Source organism: Peromyscus maniculatus, chromosome 6 (assembly GCF_049852395.1).
Source record: "Peromyscus maniculatus bairdii isolate BWxNUB_F1_BW_parent chromosome 6, HU_Pman_BW_mat_3.1, whole genome shotgun sequence".
Lineage (NCBI taxonomy): Eukaryota > Metazoa > Chordata > Mammalia > Rodentia > Cricetidae > Peromyscus > Peromyscus maniculatus.
Window position 1 is genome coordinate 102456712 of NC_134857.1, and position 23913 is coordinate 102480624.

General features: G+C 41.1%; 1 protein-coding gene across 3 annotated transcripts in view; it reads left to right on the top strand.

Annotated features, from left to right (window-relative positions):
* Window positions 1-23641, top strand: part of Pde5a (phosphodiesterase 5A) — a 145723-nt gene extending 122082 nt beyond the window's left edge. For 2 of the 3 annotated variants that reach the window (XM_016010110.3, XM_042279824.2), the window contains exons 16-21: window positions 484-584; window positions 2063-2140; window positions 4512-4575; window positions 15970-16044; window positions 16830-16913; window positions 19715-23641. In XM_016010110.3, coding sequence (XP_015865596.1) covers window positions 484-584; window positions 2063-2140; window positions 4512-4575; window positions 15970-16044; window positions 16830-16913; window positions 19715-19852 — 540 coding nt within the window. In that variant the 3' untranslated portion in view covers window positions 19853-23641. The remainder of the gene's footprint in view (window positions 1-483; window positions 585-2062; window positions 2141-4511; window positions 4576-15969; window positions 16045-16829; window positions 16914-19714) is intronic. The other variant, XM_006991870.4, reaches the window with a different exon arrangement.
* The last annotated feature ends 272 nt before the right edge of the window (window positions 23642-23913 follow it).

Below are 23913 nucleotides of genomic sequence, written 5' to 3' on the forward strand. Positions count from 1 at the left end.
TCAGTATTGGTTACGCTCTATAAACGTGAACCAGAAATGCTATCAAGTTTGTTACAGAAGCCTAGAGGAGTATCTCTTTAATAATGAGTTATCTAGAAATTTCATAACTCCATTCATATTTATTGATATGATTTTGAATTTTCATCTTCACTTTTTTTCTGTTACAGTAATTGATCTGCCCAAAGGAAAAGGACATACTTCTTTAGTTTTTAGATTTCAACTCAGTCTCAAGGAGGTTATGAGCTGGAAATCCACATGTACAGAGGCAGGGATAATGTCATGCGGCTGTTCTTATCTTACGTGGCAGACTGGTACATGGTGAGAATGAATAGGAAAAATACTACTTCATAGAATATACCTTTTAAAAAGCAGGCTCAGAGTACTAGGCACGTGTTTAAGCCATGTGACTATATCTTCAGAGTTTGTTCTCGAGAGAGGCCCCTGTGGGTAGAATACTAACCATGTTTTTCTTTTTACATAAAGGGCAACCAGATTCTCAGTGGCCTCTCCATTGAAGAATATAAGACCACACTGAAAATAATCAAGCAAGCCATTTTAGCTACAGACCTAGCACTGTACATTAAGTAAGTTTCAAGAAGAGATGCCCTCCAAAACAGGTCTTGAAAACGTTTTCATATCCACACTGGGAAATCCCTTTCAAAACAAGCATCCAGACACAGTTACCAAGACTGGTAACTTTTAAAGTCAAAGAAGGCCACTGCGTTGTGCACTCTCTGCTCCAGACGGTAGCACAGGGCTATTCATGATGCTCTTCTACTGCTGTGTCTCTGAAATTGCCTAGGGGCGCCATGACGGATCCAGTGTGACCATTCCAAAGGCTAGTTGTCTTCCTCCTTCCCTCACTCTCCAATCTCTGCCCACTCACGATTCCTTTATATTGCCACCCAAGCCTAGGTAGGCAGGCGAAGAACACTGAAAATAATCCTTTCTTCTTTGCCTTTGCCTTTGGCAGGAGTGTTAATGTAGAACTGTGAAGCTGTTCTGGCACAAGACAGTGCTGTTGGAGTGCTGTTTCCGATTGCCCTTGACATGATTTCTGTGCTTCTCGAAAAGCTAGAAAATGCTTGTTGGCATTTGGACAGTCATAGCTTCCAGCCTATAGATTGAAAGAGACCTCTAATGTAGGATCACCCGCCCCAGGCTTCCTCTCAATGTGGGCCTTTCTCCCTTAACACAAGGATCCACCGCCATGGTATTAGTCTTTCCCATGAGGAGTTAAACAATTATAACCAGCACACACAAGTTACACTGAATATCAACTGCTCGGTGTCTGCAAATATGAGTGTGTCTTCTTCATTGAAGTTTGGGTCAGTTTAAGATTAACCAGAACAGTAGAAAATGCAGCAAACTCCAGATTGTTCAAAAGTAATTTCAGAATACTGATCATCAAATCACAAAGAAAAATATCTTGGTCTGCATAAGTTTCCCACGTTTTATGCTATGTGGGTTTCTTCTCTATATTGGAACTTCCATTTTTAATAGTTAATCATAAATAGTCCATTTGTATCATGTAAGTTTATCTTTTGTTTGGTCTCATTTCTCAAGGTACTTACTAATATTGGACACATAGGAGGTATTTGCTAGACACAGGTAATTCTTATGTCCATGAATGACAAGAAATATTATCTAAAACTTGCTCTTTGCTTCTAAAGCATTTAACATCTTCATTGCCTTTTTTCAAAATTCTGAAACAAGATGTGGCTGAGTTAGAGACCCTTTTACCCCTATGTACTTAGAAGATTTAAATCACTCATCATCACATTTTAATTCACACTATTCTATCCTTTAATAAAAAATATTCCTGAGTTGAAATTGCCATTATTTGTAATCTAGAGTTAACAACAATGTGCCATTAAATAATTTCCACTGAAAGTAGACCAGGAAAGTAAAGGGAGGGTACTGATGCTGATGAAGCTTTGTTGTTGGTTGTGGGATGGGGAAAATAGAGATCTTCCTTAAGTACATATTCCACGAGTCTTTAGACCAAGGGAGAAGAGCCTGAGGACTCACAATAAACACCATGTTTTTCTTATTTTTCAAGGAGACGAGGAGAATTTTTTGAACTTATAAGAAAAAATCAATTCAGCTTTGAAGATCCTCTTCAAAAGGAGTTATTTCTGTAAGTTGGCCTTCCTGTCCGTACAAGCCTTGCTACCCAATTAATTTCCCCAGAGCAGTTGTTAATTGGCATTTTCTGTCATGCATAATGACCTCTGAGCTTGTCCACTGCTCTCGAGTGTAGTACAGCAGACCAAATGTGGTCCTCGGCAAGTTGAAGTCAATAGATTGTTGCTATGTTGTAGATGAGTGATGGGTATGGTAGAGAGTCAAAGCACTTATGGCCCAAAGATTGCTGTTTTGTTTCATTTCTCTCATCCTTTGGAACGGAAAGCAAAACACCCTTTAGATTTGACATCCTTTAGATTATGAGAACAGAATGGTGACTGCAAAGTGTCCACTGTTCTTGGGCCACAGCATAGCAGTGTCAAGGGGACACTTGAAGATGAGTGCTTTTCATCTTTGGTACATTAATCCCTCCCTTTTTCTAGCCATAGATAATGTCTCTGCTGCGACTTGCCACTGTCTTTGCTGTGGCAATAACTTGTATCAGTAAAACAGAACCAGGATGCCACCTGCACTTGGGAGAATGAAGGAAAATAATTACCACAAGTTCAAGGCCACCCAGGGCTATAAACGTTGAGGCTCTGTCTCAAATGATGAAACAAAACAAAGGGACCAAAATCCAATAATAACTCAAGGTACTGCAGAATTACAGATAGTGTTGATGCAAATCAACATTTCTTTAAATAGATTGGGATTGCTTAGCCTGAAAAACAAAAACACAAAATAAAAGGAAACGATATACAGATGCCTAGCTGACTGTTCTGTATAGTCATGTTTAATATCCCTTTATCTTTCAGAGTAGTGCCTTGGAAATGTGCAGGCCCTCTCTTGTGACTATTGTGCACTCTATAATAAAAAAGAGAGATTACATTGAAGTTCTAATTTCAACCAGTTTTCCCTCTCACAGAGAAGTTTGTAATCAAGCATTTATGGTTAGTCACCTTTGGCAGGCACAGTTATGCTGGCAAGCGTGGTGGAACTCTATGACAGTGAGTTCCAACTGTGATTAAAAACACCTCCAATGCACTCATTCCTGTGGGAGAGTTAGTACAGCAGAGAATACGGCAAATTAGCATCATGTGGTTAGGGAGTCTGTGCGTTGGGTTGAGAATCTCCAGAGGGACAAATAACACTTTACTTGTTTGTTTTGCAGGTGTAGCTGGAGAGTTTTCTCTCCAGGTCCCACCAAGCCCCTGCAGTCTGACAGCCCACTTATAAAATAAACACTCAGACGCTTATATTATTTAAACTGTTTGGCCTAATGGCTCAGGATTCTTGTTAACTGTTCTTATATCTTAAATTAATCCATTTCTATAAATCTATACCTTGCCACGTGGCTCATGGCTTACTGGCATCTTCACATGCATCTTGTCATGGCAGCGGCTGGCAGTGTCTCCCTCTGCCTTCCTGTTCTCCCAGTTCTCCTCTCTGTTAGTCCCGCCTATACTTCCTGCCTGGCTACTGGCCAATCAGTGTTTTATTTATTGACCAATCAGAACAACACATTTGGCATACAGACCGTCCCACAGCATGCAGGGATAGCCCTTTTGCCTATTTCTTCAAACCAAACAGAAGGACTGTTAGACGGACTTAGGGAATATGACTCAGGGGAAGACAATGCTGAAGTCAGACATTGGGTTTAGGATGTAGCTGATGTGGTGGAATGCTTTTATAATGTTCACAAAGCCTGGCTTTGAGCCCCAGCAGTGCATGAAACAGGTGTCACAGCCCATACCCATGATCCCAGAACTTTGGTGGTGGATCAGAAATTGGAGGTCATTCTTGGCTACATAGAAAATTTCAGGTATCTCGGAATACATGAGATCCTCCCTGTCCCCCAAAAGGTAATTTTCACAGCTGTGTTGTTCTATTCCAAGGCACGTTGTTCTACATTGTTATAGCCTGGGGACTGGGTGCTTTCCACTACTCTAACCAGAGAAGGGCTAACAGCATAATCTCCTTCTTCCACTCCTCTGCTGGAGGAAAAGACTCTCCAGCATGTGCCGTTCAACCATACAACAGTTCTTACATAGAAAGCCCTTCAGGTGGTGAATGAATTAAGGCAGCCCACTAAACCAGGAGTGTCCTCATTAGGATGTGTTATGTTATCCTTGTGATTAAATGGTATGATTCCATCTCGTTATCAATGTGGAAAAACCAGTGATCAGGCAAGCTGTTACCCGAAGGACAAACCCCAGTAACTCACAGGATCACCAAATAGTGACAGGTTCCTAAATGAATATATTCTGTTTGTTCAAAATGTCGGTCTTCTGTTGTTAAGTACATTTTAATTCAACATTTTTATTAGTAACAACTATTGAGGATGAATACTCACAAGATTTGGGGGTTTCTCTTTCCTTTAATAGAGCAATGTTGATGACTGCCTGTGATCTTTCTGCGATTACAAAGCCCTGGCCTATTCAACAACGGGTATGTTGCTCAATGGTGATCAAAGCACTACTAAAATGTCAAGATAAGAAAAGTCTCTTCCTTGCCGGGCGGTGGTGGCGCACGCCTTTAATCCCAGCACTCGGGAGGCAGAGGCGGGCGGATCTCTGTGAGTTCGAGGCCAGCCTGGACTACCAAGTGAGTCCCAGGAAAGGCGCAAAGCTACACAGAGAAACCCTGTCTCGAAAAACCAAAAAAAAAAAAAAAAAAAAAAAAAAAAAAAAGAAAAGTCTCTTCCTTTAAGCTAGCTTTGGAAGTAAATAGTGACAGAACTTCCCCCTAATTTTAAGTAGTATTAAAAGTGGATAATTGAACATGAAAATGTTTCTCTCTTTCTCTTTTTTTTATTCACTTACGTTTAATATTTGTTTGATACATTGAAAAAGATAATTTAAAACTAGCTGCTGGTTTAATTCCAGTACTAATTACTCCTTGCTCACTCTGGAATATTTTTGAAGCATCTCCCTTTTGTAGTCTTGAAAATTAGAAGAAGCAAGACTCTCTTGTGATTTAGCCTGTTAGGCTATCCCTCTGTTCTGAGGAGACATTAACAAGTAGATGTAGGGAGTGTTAATAGCTGTTGGCAAGGATCTGATCAAGAGGCCAGAAACAGATCCTTCTCTCTAAATGAGAAGTAACTGCCACAACCATTTTCCAGAGGGAGTAGAGTGAAGGTACCAAAAATGATTTGGTATGTATTGTTATGTATACTGTATTTTTGTTTGGGTGGGTGTTGCATTCAGAATCTTAGTACACAAGCAAAGATTGTTGACCTGCTTTTAAACACGGATCCAGGAAATGTGGCTTTTCTCGTGAAACACAGATACGGAGGAAACAAACTCACACATGCACTGAAGGTACAGGTCAGTGTAGAGCCCCTGCCTACCATGTGCAAGACGCAGGGTTCTAGCCACAGCACTGTCTGGACAGGTGACCTTTACAGCTTCCTGCACTATATTAAATATGATTGTGTGCCCATTTCTGAGTAAAGGGGGAAGATTAAAAGGGTGGTTGCCTTGCTACTTTCTTCTGAATTAAACCCTTTGAGATATTTAAAACAATAAAATTTAAAAGAAAAGGCCCCAAGGAAGTGACTTATAGATTTAGGGAAGGGTATAATATAATCATTGAAGAGCCTGTGCTGGACATGGACCATGGTGTTCACAGACGTGTATACTATAGTAATTGGAGAGCCTGTGCTAGACACAGAACATGGTGTTCAAGGACCACGTTGCTACTTACTTTCATTATCCCATACATGTTACTTCAGCTGTAGACCTGAATTTATTTTTGTATAAGATGCTGGTGGCACATACTTCATAACACTGTTTTAATGATTAAATAGCAATGCTTCATACACAATACGTAGATAGATGTTCAAAGTCATATGTCCAAAGTTCATAAGTGCACATTGCTGCTACTTCTGCCGTTTCAGCTATGGTGAAGATGATGGCATCCTAGGGCACTGGTGTTTTTCATAACAAGCAGCAGCATTTACCCTTTGCTCATCTCATTCTTGCTTGCCTCAAAAGACAGCAGTAGAAGACACTTCCAGTTCAGCCGCCAGCTTGGGATGGACCCTGACCTCCACCCCCATCCAATCAGTTTAACTTAAAATCAGCAACTGAGCTGTCTCTGGCAGTTCTTGTATTGTTTAGGATTGTTCTAACTACGCTGGGTTTTTTTTGTGTTTCCGTGTAAGTTTAAGATTATTTTTACAATTTCTGTGAGGGACTGTGTTGGAATTTTGATGGGGATTGGGCTGACTCTGTTGACTCCTTTAGGTAGGATGGCTGTTTTCCCAATGTTAATCTTACCGATCCATGAGCACGGGAGATGTTGCTATCTCCTGGTACCGTCTTCCCTTCCTTTCTTCAGTGTCTTAAGTTACTATGTAACGATTTCATTTCCTTGTATTTACTAAAACATTTTTTAAGTGTTTGAGAATGGGATTGTTTTCCTCCTGTCTCAGTATGTTCACTGTTGGATTTTGTGTGTTATTTTGTATCCTGCTATTTTGCTGAATGTATTCATCAGCTGTAGGAGGTGTCTCCTGGAGTCTTTAGGGTCTTCTATGTGTGGAACCACATCATCTGCAAATAAGGATGCTTTAACTTCTTCCTCCTATCTGTATTCCCTTTCCCTCCTTCTTCTGTCTTATTGCTCTAATTAAGACCTCAAGCATTATATTTAATAGGAATGGAGAGAGTGGACATCCTTGTCTTATTCCTAATTTTAGTGGAAATGCTTTGAGTTTCTCTCCATTTAGGTTGATGTTTGCTATGGACTTGTTGTAAATTTGCTTTATTGTGTTGTTATATGTCCCCCGTATTCCTAGTCTCTCCAGGACATTTATTATGAAGGGATGTTATACTTTGTTGAGGGCCTTTTCTGCGTATAAGATGTTCATGTGATTTCTGTCCTTGAGTCTACTTACATGGGGATTACATTTATTAACTTATGTACACTGAACCATCTCTGCATCATTTGGATGAAGCTAGCTTGATCATGGTGGATAATCTTTGTGATGAGTTTTTGAATTGGGTTTGCAAGTATTTTATTGAGAATATTTACATCTATGTTCGTCATATATATTTGCTTATAATCTGTTGCTGTGGGTGAGCCTTTGTCTAGTATTGGTATCAAGGTAATACTGCCTTTATTAAAAAACAATTGGAAGCAATCCTTCCATTTCTATCTTATAGAACAATTTGAGGGCTATTGCTTTTAGCTCTTCTTTGAAAATATGGTAGAATTCTTTTCTGAGTCCATATGGCTCTGTAATTCCTTTTAGTTGGGAAATTTTTTTTCAATACTGTTTCTATCTCATTGGATATTATGAGCCTACTTAAATTATTTACTTCATTTCAATTTAACATTGTTAGGTCATATATGTCTAGAGATTCATCCATTTCTTTTAGGTTTTTCAGTTAGAATATAGATTTTTAAGTTCTGGGCTTATGATATCTGGATTTCCTCAGTATCTGTTATAATGCCTCCCTCTTCATTTTTTTTTCTGTTTTAAAATTAGATTTATTTTATATGTGTGAGTGTTTTGTCTGTAGGCATGCACCATGTGCTTGCTTTGTGCCATGAAGTCAGAAGAGGGTGTCAGATCTCTTGGTACTGGTGTTACAGATGGTTATGAGCCATCGTGCCGGCACTGGGAACCCAACTCTGGTCATCCATCTCTTCCACCCCTTATTCTTTAATTTCATCGATCCTCTCTATCTTTGGGTTAATTTGGCTAAAGGTTTATCCACTTTTAAAATGTTATTTGTTTTCTCCAAAGAACCAACTCTTCATTTAGTTTATTCTTTATATTCTATTTTTAATTTTTATTTCATTCCTTTCACCTCTGGATTTGATTATTTCTTCCCATCTACTCTTTTTGGGTGTTTTTTTTTTCTTCTGATGCTTTAAGGAGTATAATTAAGTTTTTAGTATGAAATTTCTCCAGTTCTTTTTATGTAGGCACTTAGTGCTGTAAACTTTACTTGGTTCTGTAGTCATGGTTTCCTATAGATTCCAGTATGTTGTGTTTTCATTTTCATTCTTACATAGGAAGTTTTCAATTTCCTTTGACTTCTCCATGACTCAGTTGTCATTCAGCAGTGTTTCTTAGTTTCCATGAGTTTGGGTACTTTTTGCCATTTCTGTTATCTAGCTTTATTATCATGTGATATTTAGCTTTATTATCATGTGATCAGATGGGATAAGGTTGCTATTTAACTTTTCCTATATTTGTTGAGACTTGCTTAGTGTCCTAATATGTGGTCAGTTTTGGAGGAAGTTCCGTGGGCTGCTGTGAAGGAAGTGTACACTTTGGTGTTTGGAACTAACATTCTGTAAATGTCAAGTTTGATTTATGATGTCATTTTTCTCAAAAGTTTCTCTATTTAGTTTTTGTCTGGATGACTTACCTATTGGTGAGAGTATTAAAATCACCTACTGTCACTGTGCTGAGGTTTATCTGTGATGTTATATTCTGACCTCTAGACACACATCTTGTCACACACATGTGCATACTACACACACAAATATATAAATAAATGTAAAAAGGACATATTAAAATAAATTGACTATGGAAGTAAAAATAGTTAACCTGATTTAGATTAGAAACAGAAACAAAAATGAATACTCTGAGACATACTAATTCATTCTGGGTAACTTAAAAACTATAATTTCTAGACTGGAGAGAGAGCTTGCCAGTTAAGAGCACTTGTTCTTTCAGAGGCTGGGTTTCACTTCCCAGCACCTACATCAGTCAGCTCATAACTGTTTATAACTCCAGTTCCAGAGACTCCAACACCCTATTGTGACCTCCGTGGGCACCCATATGTAACAGGTCTTTCTTGTCAGACTTTCTTTGGACTGCCAACCCCCAAATAATGACACAGAGACTTATTATTACTATGAAAGCTTGGCCTTAGCTTAGGCTTGTAGCACTTATAACTTAAATTAACCCATTTATATTAATCTATGTTCTATCATGTGGCTTCTTATCTCTCCTCCATACTGTATGCCTGACTCCCTCTGAGTCTCACTGGCTAAATCTGAGTGCCTCAGATTCTTCCTGAGATCCTCTTTCTCCCTGGAAGTCCCATCTATCCTCTCCTGTCTAGTAATTGGCCATTCAACTCTTCATTAAACCAATCAGAAGGCACCTTAGCCAGAGACACATCTTCACAGTGTACAAAAAGATTATTCCACAGCAGACACACACACACACACACACACACACACACACACACACACACACACACACACGGGGGGGGGGGAAGGGAGGGAGAAAGACACACGTAAATAATTTTTTTTTCAAATCTTTAAAATAAAAAATAAAAGAAGTAATTTCATTAATGAATTTAGTTAATTTTTTGGTGTGGGAATGAAAACCAGGGCTATGCATATGTTAGGCAAGCACTCTTCCCCCAAGTCCTTGAAACAGTAATTGACCCTATGTCTATAGAGGGATCTACTTTAAAAATAAAATCATGAAAAAATAAAAAGACTTCTTATAATTATAACTTTATTGTAAAGGATTTTCAAATAAAAACATGACACAGTGAGATTAGCCAGACCCAAAAATCTATATGCGATGGCTAATCTTGGATGTCAACTTAACTGCATATGTAGTCGACTAAAACCTAAGCAGCTAGGCATGCCTTTAAAGGCTTTTCTTGACCTGAAGTTGGAAGACACACCCTCAATCCTAATCATTTGATATCAGAAGGCACACCCTCAATCTGGGCCACATCCTCTGGTGGCAGACCAGCTGAAAGGACAGAGAAGAAGGAAGCTTTTGCGTTTTGCCTGGCAAGTTCATCTTTCCTGCTGCTGAGGCATCCCTTCACTGGCATTAGAACCTACTTCTTTGGGATTCCAACCCTGACCAAAGATCAGCTGAGGCACCCAGCCTTGTGGACTGAACACCTCTGGGATTCTTGGGAGACAGCCGTTGCTAGGCTGCTTGTACTGCGACCTGTAAGCCCCTCTTCTGTATATTCATCCCATTGGTTCTGTTCCGCCAAGGAAACCTGCCTAATGCATATTGTGGCACCAGGACTGTTTCTACAGAAAAAGAATTATAAGGATGAATTTTTAAGTATCTGGAACAGGCTTTCCAACTTGTTACTAGGGCCTCCTGGAATCATGGAGAGCATTAGAAACCCATGGTGTGAAGTATTTGAGGAATGCATTGAGATAAATACATTTCCTTTTCCTATTGACCTATTGGGAAGGACAAGGAATTTAGTGACTCTATGCATAAAACTTTTGACAGTTATGGGAAAGTAACAGTGTTGGCTGGTTGCTTCTAGCACCTCTGAATATATTAACAGAAGGAAAAATGAGCTGCCTGATAAAATTAACCGATGCCTAGCATCTCAGTACACAGTGACAAAGGAAACCAGTGAACTCTGTGATACAATGCTCCGGAGGCACTAAAGGTTTCTAAGTGTGCCCTAAAAGAGAGTCTTCTCTCCAGCAGCCACAAAGCTCAAGTTGTGCAAAGTGGAACTGAACCCTCATTATATAAGATTGCCTGAATTACAATGAAAATTCAAGTCTCAGCCTCAGAAGGTGTCATTGGTTAAAGGAAGGACACTGATTGGCAAGGAACTGGATCCTGTAACTTGGGATGGAGATGTGTAGGAGGAGCCTACGAAGGCTGAGGACTTGAACTCTCAGATTCTAAAGGCTTCATTTCAGCAGAGGAAGTAGTCTCTCCACCCTGGAAGAGGATGCATCCCTATCTGACCTCCTGCTATACAATACCTCCCTTCCTTACTTCACCTGAGGGAATTAGTCCTTCTCTGTCTACTGAACCCGCAGTGACTTCCTTGAAGGTGATGCCAGGCAAGACAATTCTGATGTCCCTCAGGGCCCACCAATAGTTTCTTCTAGACCTATGACCAGACCTGAGGCTAAACAGGCTCTTAGCATGAAGGGAAAAGCTAGTCTATGAGGAGGTATACCATACCACAGAAGAGCTTAATGAGTTTGCTAATCCGTTCAAGCAGAAGTCTGGGGAATATGTGTGGGAATGGATTTTAAGGGTGTGGGATAATGATAGAAGAGACAAACTAAATCGGGTTGAGTTTATTGATAAGGGTCCACTGAGTGGAGATTCTGGGTTTAATATGGAAGCTCACACAGTTTGTTTGTTTGTTTGTTTGTTTAAAGACCTTGATCATCTGTCTCTTCCAGCAAATAACACATTATATTGACTATTATATTGATGACATTGTGCTGATTGGACCAAGTGAGCGGGAGGCAGCAACCACTCTGGACTTGTTGGTAGCCCATATGTACATCAGAGGATGGGGAATAAATCCAACCAAAATCCAAGGGTCTTCTACCTCAGTGAGATGCTTAGGAGTCCAGTGGTGTGGACCATGCAGAGACTCCTTCTGAGGACAGTGGTGAAGGACAAGCTACTGCCCCGGGCCCTTCTCACCCCAAGAAAGAAGCACAGCAGTCAGTGGGCCTCTGGGATTGTGGGGACAGCAGGTCCCTCACTTGGGTGTGCGGCTTCGGCCCACATACTGAGTGACAATGAAAGCTGCTGGCTTTGTGAGGGGCCTGGGAAGGGAGGAGGCTCTGCACCAGGTCCAGGCTGCTGTGCGGGCTGCTCTACCGCATGGACCACAGGACCCAGCAGACCCAGTGGGACTCGGGGTGGCAGTGTCAGAGAGGAAGGCTGTTGGGAGCCTTGGCAGGTGAATAGGTGAATCACAGAGCAGAGTTTCCCTAGAGAAATGCAACCAACACACTGTACATCTCAATGAACTCTCTACAGTTAGAATAGCCATTCTGAAAATGTGGAGCTTCACATTAGATTTTATACTTTCACTATCAATTATATTTATGCATTTATCCACCACCACCACCAAAAAAAAAAAACTAAAAAAAAAAAAAAAACTAAAAAGAAAAATCAATGACAGATTTGATAAAACTAAAAAAGTAATAGCCAAAGCAATTCTAAGGAGTAAGAATATTTCCAGAAATATCACAATACCTAACCGCAAATTATACTACAGAGCTATAGTGATAAAATGACAGGACTGGAGAGACAGTTAGCACTTGGCGCTCTTTCAGAGGACCCAGGTTCAGTTCCCAGCACCTGCATGGCAGCTGTCAACCGTCTAACTCCAATCCCGAGGGGTCTGATGCCCTCTTCTCCCCTCTGCAGGCGCCAGCTCTGCATGTGCCGCACAGACATACATGCAGCACAGCACCCAAACACATAAAATACGTTTTCAAGATTTAAGTAGACAGGTATTCCAATGGCATAGATGAAAGAATCCAGAAATAAAACAACAAAGCTGTGCCCACTTGATTTTTATAAAGGCGTAAGAAACATATATTTGGGGGGAGGGGGATAGCCTACTCAACAGACGGTGTTGACAAAACTCAGTGTCTACCTTCAAGAGAAGGGACTAAGATTCCTAGCTTTCAACACTTGTCAAAAGTCAATTCAAAATAGATCAAAGACTTCAATTGAAAACCTGAAATGCTGAGACCACTCGATGAAAACAGGGAATAGTCTTCAAGACAGTGGTTGACAGAACTTCTGAAAAGAACTTCTATAGGATGGAGATTGGCCCTCAGCATCAGCACCAACTACCTGGGCCTATGTGAAATGAACTTTTTCTGCAGAATGAAGGAGAACTATCAGGAGAGCAGACAGCCAACCCACAGAGTGAGAAAAAAATCTGCACCAGCTAGCCTTTAAGAAATTAATTTGCCAGGGGGGTAAAACTGCCACTCAACAAATGGTCTAATGAAGGTGTAGATAGCTCTTAAGAAAAGAAACACAGATGGCCAATGACTATTATAAAATGTGTTCAATATCCATAGCCATCGGGGAGATGCAAATTAAAACTATTTTGAGACACCATATCGCCCCAGTCAGAATGACTCTCATCAACAAATTTGACAACAAAATGTTGGAGACAATAAGGAGAACAGGGAACCATTGTTCATCACTGGCGGGGGTGCGAGTTAATACAACCATGTGGAAGTTGGACTGGAGGTTCCTCCAAAACTTAAAAATAGAGCTCTCATATGACCCATCTGTACCTCCTGGGCATATATTCATAGAAATCCATACTTTATCACAGAGATGTTTGTATGCTCATGTTTATTGCTGCCTTATTCGATATAGCAAAGGATTGGAATCAATCTAGTCTATCAAAAGATGAACAGATAGTGGAAATATGATACAAATATAAACTATAATACTATCAGCTCTAAAGAAAAATGAAATCACAAAATTTTCATGAAAATAGGTGGACTTAGAATGTATAATGTTAAACAAGGTCACACAGTCTCAGATAGAAGAAAACTAAAACTGTATGTTCTTGCTCATATGTGGATCCTAGCCTGTAATATATAGACACAGATACAGATATAGGTGGTATAGATATATGTATGTATAGATGTAAAAAAGTGGAGAGGTAGATACAATATACTGTAGAAAGGAGAACAATAAAGAGTAAACACTAGGTGATGAGGAAATTTAGATAATGATCATATGAATCATGAAAGGTTATAAAGCTGAAATAACTGTTAATAACCATTATTATTTAACTGGAGAGTAGGCTCAGTGGTTAAGAGCACTTGTTGCAGCCAGGCAGTGGTGACACAGACCTTTAATTCTAGCACTCGGAAGGGAGAGGCAGGTCTGGTCTACAGAGCGAGTTCCAGGACAGCCAAGGCTACACAGAGAAACCCTGTCTTGAAAAACAAAACAACAAAAACAAACAAACACACAAAAAAGAGCCCTTGTTGCTCTTATAGAGGACCTGGGTTCGATTCCAGCACCCACATAGTGGCTCCCAATTGTCTGTCACTCCAGTCCCAGGGCATCTGACTCTGATGCCCCCTTTTGACTTCTACAGATACCAGACATGGACATGGTGCACAGTTATACATGCAAGAAAAATACTCATACACGTAAAATAATAAATCTAAAAACTTTAGAAATAATCATTATTACTGATAATTTTATATTGATATTTAATTAGTATTGTAGGCAATGTGGGGTAAAAGCCAACAAGAAGCTTTGTCAGTGTTAACAATGAGGATTTTCAGTGTGAATGGAAAGGTGAAGATCTAAGATAGGGAGCATTCTATAGAAATCCTGTTGTCCTGAATTTGAATTGGAAATACTCTTTTAAGTTAGGCTATGTTTTAGTTCCATTCCCCTGAAAGAGTTGATGCATAATGACCAGCCACTGGTATTGAGTTTCTGCTCAACTAAGGTCTCTAATTGACTCAGTTTGGAACATCCATGACTCCATCAAGACATGACCAGTTGAACTGCAGAGCAAGAACAGGAGCATAGACAGCCCTGTTACACTAAAAGCAAGAAGTTACCAGAAAGCAAGAGTGTGTCCAGAGAACAGGGACCCAGCCCAAGAAGCTTGCAGGGGCCAAAATGGAAGACGTTGAGCACCCAGAAGGACTGAAATACATGAATATGTTTAAACCCAAAAATTCAATTAATAAAAGTATTAGTAAAAATGAAACCTTCTAGTGTCACCTTTGGTAGATACTTGAAAGGCTAGTGGGTTTATAATGGGTACACTGGGAAGAAGCCTGTTTGCTTAAATATTAATTACACTGAAGCATAACCAAATAATTGATGTAGGAAACTTTCTTGGTACTTAAAACTAATAAAACAAACCTAAAAAGTGTTGGTTTTAACTCTCACCCTTGTAAAAACCCCTAAATAAATGGACTCCAGCAAACATCAGTAATTATTGCCAGTATCACAAAAAGAGGGGCAGACTCCATATAATTAGCCACTCCTGGAAGTATACAGCATCATGCCTAAGGGGCCGACTGATGAGAAAATGAGATGTCAGTCTAGCTGAGCCACAAGAAACCAGTAAGAGGCATTATGAGAATGTGGGCTACAGAATCCCAACTCTGGGAAACTATAAGATAAACAAACCAGAGTACTCATCAAAACAGAATTTGCAAAAAAAAAAGATTAAGAGAGAGATTACAAGAAACTTAAAATCCTGTCAACCAGTTGCAATACAGCATTGGTACTGGGGTTTTTTTTATAAACAGGTGCTTAAGAACACGGAGTTTGCTGTGACATTGTGACTCCTAAGAATGTGAGAAGCTACATCCGTAAAGGCTCATCAACATGATGACCAAACATGAGCTGAACAAGGACGACGCCAATAGACATGATAACATGGTTGGGAAACTAAAGAATGGTGGGGGAGACACCATCTTCCCCAGCCATGGAGAGCACATCCACTACCAAATGATCTGCCCTGGAGATAGACACACAACACACAAGTGACATTATATTGACTGAACAGGCTGTAGTTATGTGTTTAGTAATATATATCTGCACACACACACACACACACACAAACAACAACAACAACAACAACAACAACAACAGCAGCAGCAGCAGCAATTAATGAAAAAAGAGGCCATGAATTTGAAAACAAGCAAGGAAGGGAGGAGATGGGGGAAGAGTGGAGGGTGAATATGATCAAAATACATTTGTATGAAATTCTCAAGGAATTAGCGCTTTTAAAAAAATTAAAGCAACAGGTGCTTAATAAATAGCTTGCTGGTTATTCAGACAGATGGGCACAGTCTTGGTATTGATTGGCAAAACTGAAACATGTCACTTCCTGCTTAGTCACAGAGGATCACGTGATTGTGGTTATATGATTAAAGCAAACGCAGACTTATTTCTATTTCTTGCTACTGTTTTATCCTGATGGTTCTGATGGTGGAAACAAGCGATTTGCTAGATTTCGTTATCTTCATTCAAAGTCTCTGTTTTGAAGAGTGACATGCTTTTCCCGCCCCGGACACTCAGTCTGCTGTCTGTTTCAGATAGCAGAACTTGTGGCAGCTGAGTTCTTCGATCAAGGAGACAGAGAGAGAAAAGAACTCAACATCGAGCCTGCTGTAAGTACGAGGCTTTGTTGGTAGGAACCATTCAACCCACTTTTAAATTATATACTTGTAGAGATAGGTTCGTACCGTGTACATCAGCCTAGTCTCAATCATACAATCCTTTTGCCTCGGCCTCTTGGTGCTGGAGTTAAAGCATGCGACCACACTTGGCTAAAGTATATACTGCTTCTGAATACTTCCGTGATACCTCTCCTGGGGATGTGGTTGCTCATTTTACTTTTTAACACTGTCTTCCTTTTTAGAAGAATTATGCATGCTGATTACAAGAGCAAAAGCAATCTAGGAAGACAAAGATGGCTTCCAAGTCATGCCCCCAAGTGTCTTGTCCTTTCTTTTCTCCACTTCCATGTGATAAGCCGCTTTTATTCTATTACGGTCTTTGGTATGTGTGGATCGTAATTATACAGGAAATGACTGCAGCCACAACTTCATTCACTCCCTTGGCTGCTAATATTTGCCAGGTTCATGGTTCCAAAGAGCACAGTGACGAACAGCGACGTTGCTACCTGTTCCTCTTGATTATTTTGCCAGAGTAAATTCCCAAAAAGGAACAGTGACTTTAAAAGTGTTTGATGTAGCCTTTTAATATAAAGGTATAGACCTCGAATGTGAGATCTGTTCATTTTAGTTTCTGCCTTTTCTTTGTAGGGCTGGGAATATATATGTATATGTAGTTGCTATCTTACCTCCTTGAGCTGACCACCCATTCATCTTTTTACAGCCAACCTCTCCTGTGTGCTTTGAATAAATGTAGATCTCTCTGTGTGTATTTTCAGGATCTAATGAACAGGGAGAAGAAAAATAAAATCCCAAGTATGCAAGTTGGGTTCATAGATGCCATCTGCTTGCAGCTGTATGAGGTATTTACAGGGAAAATACTAGATTGCTAAACTTAGATTGTATTATGAATTAAATATGAAGTACATTGGAGAGATGAACACTAGACACATATTTTTGCTTCTAAAGTCAAAAAACATAATTATCGTTGGTATTGTTTCTTTCTGCTGATGAATGTGATGTCTGTACAGAACAAGTGATACATTTCCCATTTCACAAAGGCATTGACTCACTCAGTGTATAAATATCTACTGAGTGCCTAGGGTGTGCTGGACACCAACACATTAATTTAGGGGGCACTAAGAGGCATGTGCTGGTGCTGCCCTCGAGATATTTCCTGCATACTCTGTGTGTTGGCATTGTCTTTTTAAAGTTTAATTTCAGCCTAAGTACAAAAAATAGTCACCCAACTTTTTTTCACTGTCATGCTGTGGCTTAGACATTGTTAAGAAAATTTTTCTTAATACTAAAAGGAGGAGGTTGCAGGAATATGGGCTCCAATTTCCCTTCTGCTCGGCTCACTTCTTGGCTTTTTGTAGCTTTTGTTGTTCTGGTAAAAAGATGTATCTAATATTCGGTGGACTGGTTTAGATATTTACTGCCCCAGTAAAGAAAAGAGATGCTGTCTTTGTTTCTATAGGTTCCAATGGATGTAAGTCTTATTTATTTGGCAAATTCCCCCTGAAGTAGCCATAAAAGGTTAAGAATAGACAAAAACTACGAAGTTTCCAATCCAGACATGGCATTCATCTTCCACAGAAAAAAAAAATATTTGCCCCAAATATGTAGTTGGTGGAAAGCACAATTGAGAATCCAGTTCTCATTTTATGTTTATTTCTTTTTTTCAGGGCTGGGGCTCAAGCTCGGGTTCTAGGTATGCTAGGCAAGCATTATACCACCAAGCCATAGCCTTAGCTTTTATTTTTTTCTGGTTTTTCGAGACTGGGTTTCTTTGTATATCCCTGGCTGTCCTGGAACTCGCTTTGTAGACCAGGCTGGCTTTGAACTCACAGAGATCCACCCGCCTCTGAGTTCTGGAATTGAATGCGTGCACCACCACATCAGGCCTCCAGTTCTCGTTCTTTGTCCAGGGTTCTAGCAGCATCTTAGTTCCCTTACTGTGAGGGGACACCATGACCAAGGCAGTTCTTATTAAGGAACGCCTTTAACTGGAGGCTTGCTTACAGTTTCAGAGGTTTAGTTTCTTATCATCATGGCCAGATGCAGACAAGCTTGGTACTAGAAAAGTAGTTGAGAGCTACATTCTGATCCACATGCACAGGGACTGAGAGGTGTGTGTGTGGGGGGTGTCCTGGCACTTTTGAAACCCCAAAGCCCACCCCCAGTGACACACCTCCTCCAGCAAGACCACACCTCCTAATCCTTCTCAAATAGTGTCACCCCTAGTCAGCCCTGGTAACTACACATTCAAATTTATGAGCCCATGGGGACAATTCTTATTCAAACCACCACAAGCATCAGAAGGTTTAGTAAACAATCCTGCTGATGGGGAGGAAGGGGACAGCAGCCTCCAAAGGAGACAGAGGTTTCAGAAGGCCAGCCATGTCCACCTCTGCGGCACCGCCTCCCCAATCCACAGGGTCCATTTGGCTAGTCCTCCTTTGTGAAGAAGTTCTTCTCCAGAAGCTGCTGGGAGCAGTGTTCTGGTGCCCTCAGACCTCCTTTGTAGGACAGACACTTTCCCTGTGGGTTGAACAGAGAGCTTCTCAGTTGAGGATACCCCATGGCTCTTGATTTTTCCCATCCCTGTAATCAGGAAGAACAGTGTAATCAGAAGAGCCCTTCTGGATTTCCCTTTGTTGACAGTCTGTGTAAACACTTGTGTGCTTTGAGAATTCTACACGGTCTTAAAAGGTCCTCTTGCTTTTATCATGGAAGTAGCGTGTCCTCAGCGCAGAGCAAACAGAAAGTCCTGAGAAGCAAACAGGAAGATAAAATTTCTCTTAGTCTGACTATTTAGAGGCAACTACGGAGGTCAGTGTGTGTGATGTAAGATGTTCATGTCCTTTCATAAAAGTTGATTTTTGAAATCCATGATAATAGCATATATAGTTCCATGTTAGATGTGTGCTCAAAACATTTGTAATGACCATAAAATACTTAAAAAAATATTACTAAGCCTTGTTGTTGGCTATTTGTCATTTCCCTATTACAAAGAAAGCTACGGCAAATGTGCTTGTAGCTATATGGCACGACACTTGGTAACAATAATAACCTTAGGAGAATCTTGCATTGAAAAAGTACATTGCATGAAACCATTCCGTGAGAAAGCACAGGCATAGCTTCCCGCAGCCCCCTCAGAGAGCGAGCCAGCTTTCAGACAGACGGAGCGCATGCGCACAAATGAGCCCCCGCAGCTCAGCACTTACGTTTTTTAAGATTCATTTTTTTATTTTTAACGATGTGTGTTTATTTGTGTGGGTATGCGCACACGAATACAGCTATTCCTAGAGGCCAGAGGCAATGGATCCCTCTGGAGCGCTAGGCAGTTGTGAGCCACCCGACGTGAGTGCTGGGAACCAAACTCAGGTCCTGTGCGAGAGCAATCCATGCTCCCCCACCCCTCCCCTCAACCCCTCCGCCAACCCCGCTCAGTTGTCACTTTGACATGCTTGTGCTCTCTTTGTCCCCGGCTGTGGTCCTTAGATGTAGAGCTTAAGGGGACTCCTTGGCAAATACTGTGCGCGTGTGTGCCTAGGACTTAGGAGAACGCCACCGCGGGGCTGCTCATGCAACGAATGTGGCCCTCGGTGGCGAGCCTGCGGAGGAGGCTTCCTTCTAGTCGTTTCCTTTCTTTCTCTAGGCCCTGACGCACGTTTCGGAGGACTGTTTGCCCTTGCTGGATGGCTGCAGGAAGAACAGACAGAAGTGGCAGGCCCTGGCAGAGCAGCAGGAGAAGACGCTCATTAACGGAGAGAGCAGCCAGGCCAAGCGAGACTGACAGGGTCCCCTGTGAGCGGACGGCCCCAGGCCTGGCTTCTCCGCACACTACGCATATTTGTGTGCACTTTGCCATTGCTGTGTTTTGTTTTTGCACAACTTTTGAGAGCATAGCATGAAGTGTTTTAGAGATTGCTGCCTACTGTCTGTAATTGGTTCTTTTGCCACTGAAGTGAAATGATTAGTCATATTCACTTTTAACACATTGATAAGACTGGTGTAAATGGCGTCCCTACCGTCAGCTCGGTTTCGCTCGGGGATTATAAATAACCGCCTTTGTGTTTCTGAGTCACCAGTCTTTCAAACATGTTAGGAATCTTTCTCAAAAGTAGGTTAGAGGCCAATTGAATATGTTCTGGGACATTTAAAGCCGTCACGAGGTGAACGTTGACTGAGTGGCTTGTAGGGAGAGATGAATATAAAGTGTCTTAACGAAGTAAGATGTGGAGAAGCAGGAAAATGTGGTACCTAATTGCTCTGTTCTTCCTGTGATGGGGACAACTTGCAGGACATCCCACCCGTGTGGCAGAGCCAACAACGCTACAGCCAGTCCATGTAGCAGCCCCTCAGTGCACGGTCTCAGAACCCCACCTAAAGCCCAGGGCCAGATGATTCCCCCACCGGCCTTCCCAAGAGAGAGTGTGCGCCAGATGTAGGAGGGCCCGGAAGAGCCCTCAGCCAAGAGAAATACTTCCCTAGAAGATCTTCCTGACAATCTGCATTTTAAATACTGAAAACTTGAAAAACTATTTTTTTAAGCTTTTCGTCGCCTCAATCCAACAATTTCAGTTTCAGCAGAGGAGAGGTCGCAGGAGCACTGTCTGAAGTCAGACGGGACCAAACATGTGGAGGAGCAGAGTTAGCCTTTACTCCTCTGCCAGGTTTGCAGGAGGAGAAAATAATTCTATGAACAGCAGAGGTTTGTCTCTAAAAGGGAGCTCAGACAGTGAATTCAAAGGAACAGTGTGTGAAATTCTCCTGTCTGAATAAAAACGACCTTCAGTATTGGAGGCAGATAGTGAATCCGGTCGAGCAGCTGGATTAGCTCCGAGTGTACAGAATTGTTTGGCTTTGGGGAGAATTAGAGGGATGTGATTTATTAATTTCCACCCTTTTCCCACCTCTCCCAAGGTGGGTGAAGTATTTGATCTGGGTTTATAACATTAATTTGGATTGGAATGGTTTCTTTTTCCTTTTCTCTTTGCTTACAATTCAACATGTTCACTTTTGATCCTGTGTATGACTATTTTATTGTGGCTTTGTTCTTACTCAGCTACAAAAAGGCAAAGCAAGTTAGACTAGCATTGCCTTGTACTGATGAAAGCTAATCCAGGGAGCTGCCATCCGATGCTAATTGTATTATTGTTGTAATACTGGTATTTTCAGAATATTCTTTTATGTGTTTCTCATGTCATATAGATGCAATCTGTAAGATTGCCTCTAATGCACTGGTGTGTAAATTACACAGACTGTCACTAATAATAGTCATATCAGCATACCAGAGCCACCGATGCACATATCATAATTCCTGAGTGTAGACACGTGCTTAGAGAACATTCTCCTAGCCCAGCATTGTGACTGAGCAGGCACACTGAAATGCAGTCATATACGTTTGTAGCTTACGTCACTGAGAATCTTTTTAAAGATGACATTGTGTGTGGAGGATTTGTCTGTCGTGTGAACAAGCAAGAAGTCAGGTTGGAAATGATTTGGTTTGCTTTAGGTAATGGTTTATCTTACCTGCTAGTATAGACATTAAAATAGGAAGTGGCGCCATGCCCGTGTCATGTGATTGCTGGATACTTTAGTGCATACAGAAGAGAGTTCTATTTTATTCAAATAATTTTTATTTTATAGGAAAACCATTCCATACATGGATTTCTGTCTGTGGTACAAGAACACAAATCGTAGTTTCTGTTCTGAATGTGAATATTTCCTTTCTGAAATGTCCTCTCAAGTTGGAATATATTTATTATATTATATTGTTATAATCTCTCCCTTATGCTACCGTGTGTTGATATTGCCTGTAATGAACAAGACATTGTTCTTGTCCTAGCCTGTTTGTTTGGCTAATTGCTTGGCTGACTATAGTAAAATAATAGGATAACATTTCATTTTAATTTTTAGCCGGAAAAATCCCTGTGTTTTGTTAACTTGTCTATAAAGTTTTCTGATCTTATATGTTCAGAGGATTCGCCTTTGCCGGTCATGATACTATGTGAATGTGTATAAGTCAGTTAACCTCTGCCTCTAAGGAAGCTGTGTTCCTAATGTAGTTAGGTTTGGACAAAGCCCGCGTTTGAGGGGAACGTCACAGGAGGCAGCTAGTTAGCCCCTAAGCCTTCCTTATGGGCCTTTGAGACCACTGCCGGAGACGGGGTATTGAGGTAAAGAAGTGACCTCATCCCACAGGTTATTTCTGATGTTGAGTTCCTTAGACGGGAGCATTTGACCCACTCCACACAGACCTGGCCCGGAGCGTAAACCCGGGACGCTGCTTTGTCACTGGTTAGGTATGAAGAAGAGTTTCTGTTAGCAGCATCCCGGAGAAACGGAGGTATATGGAAATGTACAGGAAATATTGGTTTCTTAGAGGAACGAGGAACTTGAATCCCAGGCAGTTTTGCCTACCAGTGAAGTGCCTTTACTCTCAGAATGTTGCAGAAGTGTGAGGCTTGGCACCTACTACATTTCCAAATGTCCTGTGGTTTTCACTAGATTACACTCCTAAACTGTAGCAGGTAAACAGCGAAGCCTTTTTTTTTTTTTTTTTTAAACCTGATTTAAGATGGAAAGACAAAATGTTCCCCTGCTCTCCGGTAAACAGCTGTATCAAGTAAGGTGGCAGGACTTAGTTCCTCGGTGTCAACCATGCGTCCGCCCACCTTTCATTAAGTCCTCTCTGTGTGTTAGGTACAGTGCTCAGCGGCTGAGACAGGGCAGTAACTCCACAGAGCTCACGGCTGGGCAGGAAATAACCAAGAGCATCGTGTCTCTTTCTCCCAACTTGACATGCAAACATGGAGGGCAACCACCACTTTCCTGTTCATCTGTAACATACATACTATGCACTTTTATCCGAAATTTCTTAATGTGTCAGTGAACGGCCTGTCTTGCTGTCAGCATGGATCCTTTACCTTGCGGATAGCTTGACGAACACGTAGGTAAGGAGTCCCGTCTTCTGTGACGTAGATGATGTTTCCATATTCCAGCCAGGGAGAGAGGGGTCAGAGTTCGTGTGGACTATTCAACTGCAGATTCGAACCCCTTCCGCCCTCTTCCAGAGAGCCAAGAGGGAAGTACTAAAGCTTACCTCACGGCTCCTCATTCTTATCAAAAGCCTGTGTAGACATGTCTTGAATGTTGTTGAAAGTGATGTACATAACTGAAAATAGAAGTTTCTATAACATTTTAAGAACTCCAACGAACCATCACTCGCCACTGTTGATATCTATTTCTTATGCCTTTTCACTATATCTGAACAAATATATAGTTTCTGGCACTATTTTTATACTAGCATAAAAGAGTTACTATGTAAATTATGTTTTGTTGCGAAGTCCTTTAAAATGATCGAAATGTTGGTTTCTTTTCTTTCCTCTCACCACACCGAAAACCATTTCCAACGATCCTTTTGTGGGAGGGTGGGTCACTCCGCAGAAGCACTTGCCCGCCCACCCCGGGTCCTGTGAAGTCAGACATGGCCATGGTGGTCTGCCGTTGTGAAAAGTCACCGCATGTCTGGGGTTTTCTCGTTTTGCAGTGCTGTAACAATAAAATGAACGAACAAGGACTGGATGTGGTGTAATCATTAGGGGGCGTTGAGGGTGTGTTGTTGTTTTTCATTTTACATACTAACCCCTGTCCCCCTCCCTCCCCCTCTCCCACCTCCCCCCCAGGACTTTGAGTTTTAAGAGTAGGGAAATGAGGTTTCACCCTTGCAAAGCGGGTCTAATTACTTTGAATTTTACACTGAAGTTTGATAAATATTTAGTCCTTAAATAGACTCTTCAATAATAGTAATTTTATTGGTAATGCCCTGTCCTACCAATTCGAGGGCAACGT